The 2,529-nt window shown below is 47.4% G+C and overlaps 1 protein-coding gene across 1 annotated transcript; it reads left to right on the top strand.

The window, feature by feature from the left end:
• The first annotated feature begins 237 nt into the window (after positions 1 to 237).
• LOC133860331 (uncharacterized) lies at positions 238 to 1,206 on the top strand. The gene has a single exon (XM_062295958.1). The coding sequence runs from the start codon at positions 238 to 240 to the stop codon at positions 1,204 to 1,206; it is 969 nt and encodes a 322-aa protein (XP_062151942.1).
• Positions 1,207 to 2,529: the final 1,323 nt, after the last annotated feature.

The following is a 2,529-nucleotide window of genomic DNA, read 5'->3' as shown; positions in this document are numbered from 1 at the left end:
GAGAACCCTAGTGATGAATTTGTTCACTCGGCCCTTTACCAAGGGATCAGAAAAGACGGACCACTAATGGCCGATATGGCACGGAAACCGACACGTTACCTCCACGAGTTCATGGAGAGGGCCAACGAGTTTATCAACTAGGAAGAAACGCTTTGGGCCCTACTCAGGAAAGGGGCTGATCGGGCTTCCAACTCGGAAGAAAAGTCAAAGAAAAAGAAGAAGGAATTCTATAAAAGGATGGATGCAGCGGAACATGGGAGTAAGAAGAAGTTCCCTGAATATAATTGGACTCCTCTCAACAGGCCTATTGAGGAAGTCCTGACGGCAATTAAAATGGATCCCATGTATGAGAAGCCGACAGAGATAGTTGGGACTCCTAACCCAAGGACAGCCCATCGTTATTGTGCTTTCCATGAATCAAAGGGGCACAGTACAGAGACTTGCATATCCTTACGAGCTTTAATTGAGAATTTCATTGAAAATGGAAAACTAGTTCGCTTCCTGGTGACCCAGCGAGGCCAACAAGGATTCGGCAGGAACCCTCAAACCGAAGAACAGAGGAGTCAGCCTCAAAGATATCGGGAAAAGCGTGGGGAAAGGTTGGAGCGTCCCCGAGATTGTGATAGGGAGCCTAAAGACAGACCTTCTGATCGGGATAGGAGGGGGAGGAGTAGGAGTCAAGCGCGACAGCCCGCTCGGGAAAACCTCCTTGAAATACACATGATATCTTGTGGGTTTGGCGGAGGAGGCGAGTCCAGTGCAGCACGTAAAGCCTACGCAAGGTACCTGAAAGATTTCAAGGTTTATTCAGTTCAAAGGCCACCGAAGATGAGGAAGTACGAGAACCAAGTTATTAGCTTTTCAAATGAAGATCTTGCTAGAGTATCATTCCCGCACTCCGATGCTTTGGTGGTAACCCTGGCTATTGCAAACCATAGCATACACAGAGTTCTGGTCGACATCGGGAGTTCGGCCGACATAATATACAAGTCGGCCTTCAAGCTAATGAGCATAGAACAAAAGGAGCTAGCCCCTATAAGGGGTCCTCTAATTGGTTTTACTGGCAAGCAAGTCCTCCCGATTGGGGCCATTGAGCTCCCGGTCATGGCAGGAACTAGCCCTCGACAGAAGACAATCATGGTGAAGTTCGGTAGTGGATGGATGTTCAGCCTACAACGTCATATTAGGAAGACCGGCCTTGAATGAGCTAAGGGTCGTGACCTCGACTCCTCATCTGTGCAGGAAGTTCCCGACAGACGCAGGAGTCAGAATGGTTAGAGAGGACCAGAGGTCGTCCCGCCTGTGTTATAACGCCACATTGAAGGCTGGGTCTGGACGGGAAGCTGGGAGCGAGAATGATAAATAGCAATTACAGTCGGCGGAGCCGATCGAAGATCTGGAAGAACTTGAAGTTGGAATTCTAGGAAGAAGAATAAAGATCGGCTCCCTACTCCCTGAAAGCTTAAAGGAAGAGTTGGTTGTATTTCTCAGAAGTAATAGTGATGTATTCGCATGGAATCATGAAGACATGCTAGGTATAGACCCCTCGGTAATCGTACACAGACTAAATGTAGACCCTTGTTCTCGGCCAGTCAGACAAAGAATGAGGACTTTTGCACCCGAGAGGAATCAGGCGATCGCTGAAGAAGTCTCGAAGTTATTGAAGGTAGGACTTATCCGGGAGGTTGATTATCCCAAATGGCTCGCTAGCGTAGTACTGGTAAAAAAGGCCAACAATAAATGGAGAATGTGCGTAGATTTCACCGACCTGAATAGAGCCTTCCCGAAAGACAGTTTCCCGCTGCCTCACATAGACTTACTGGTTGACTCAACTTTAGGGCATCAACTCCTAAGTTTCATCGACGCATTCTCGGGCTACAATCAGATACAGATGGCAGAGGCTGATCAAGAAAAAACCTCGTTCATTACCGATCGAGGTTTGTATTGCTATAAGGCTATGTCGTTCGGACTAAAGAACGCGGGTGCAACGTACCAAAGGCTAGTGAACAAGATGTTTGAAAAGCAAATTGGTCAGAATGTGGAGGTGTATGTCGACGACATGTTAGTAAAAGTATACAGGCTACCGACCACGTCTCCGATCTGAAAGAAACATTCGATACTCTAAGGCGCTATAAGATGAAGTTGAATCCGACCAAATGTGCCTTTGGGGTCTCTTCTAGAAAGTTTCTGGGCTATCTTGTATCTCAGAGGGGTATAGAGGCAAATCCCGAGAAGGTACGGGCTGTGTTGGAAATGCAACCGCCAAGGACTACGAAGCAGCTGCAACAGTTGACTGGGCGGATTGCAGCCCTGAATCACTTTATCTCTAGGTCCATCAACAAGTGCCTCCCCTTTTTCAAGATTCTAAAAAAAACGTTTGTGTGGGATTCACAGTGTGATGAGGCTTTTGAAAACTTGAAAAGATATCTGATGAACCCCCCACTTTTAAGCCGACCGGTAGAGGGGGAAATTCTTTATCTTTACTTGGCGGTGTCAACGTCGGCGGTATCATCGGCTCTTGTGTGAGAA

The sequence above is a fragment of the Alnus glutinosa genome, chromosome 2, assembly GCF_958979055.1.
Source record: "Alnus glutinosa chromosome 2, dhAlnGlut1.1, whole genome shotgun sequence".
NCBI classification, from domain to species: domain Eukaryota; kingdom Viridiplantae; phylum Streptophyta; class Magnoliopsida; order Fagales; family Betulaceae; genus Alnus; species Alnus glutinosa.
The sequence above is the reverse complement of the archived record's forward strand: the minus strand, read 5'-3'. Positions and strand labels throughout refer to the sequence as shown.

Bases quoted from the DNA above. Each gene is read 5' to 3' on its own strand.
- LOC133860331 (XM_062295958.1), top strand. From the start codon at position 238: ATGGATGCAGCGGAACATGGGAGTAAGAAGAAGTTCCCTGAATATAAT.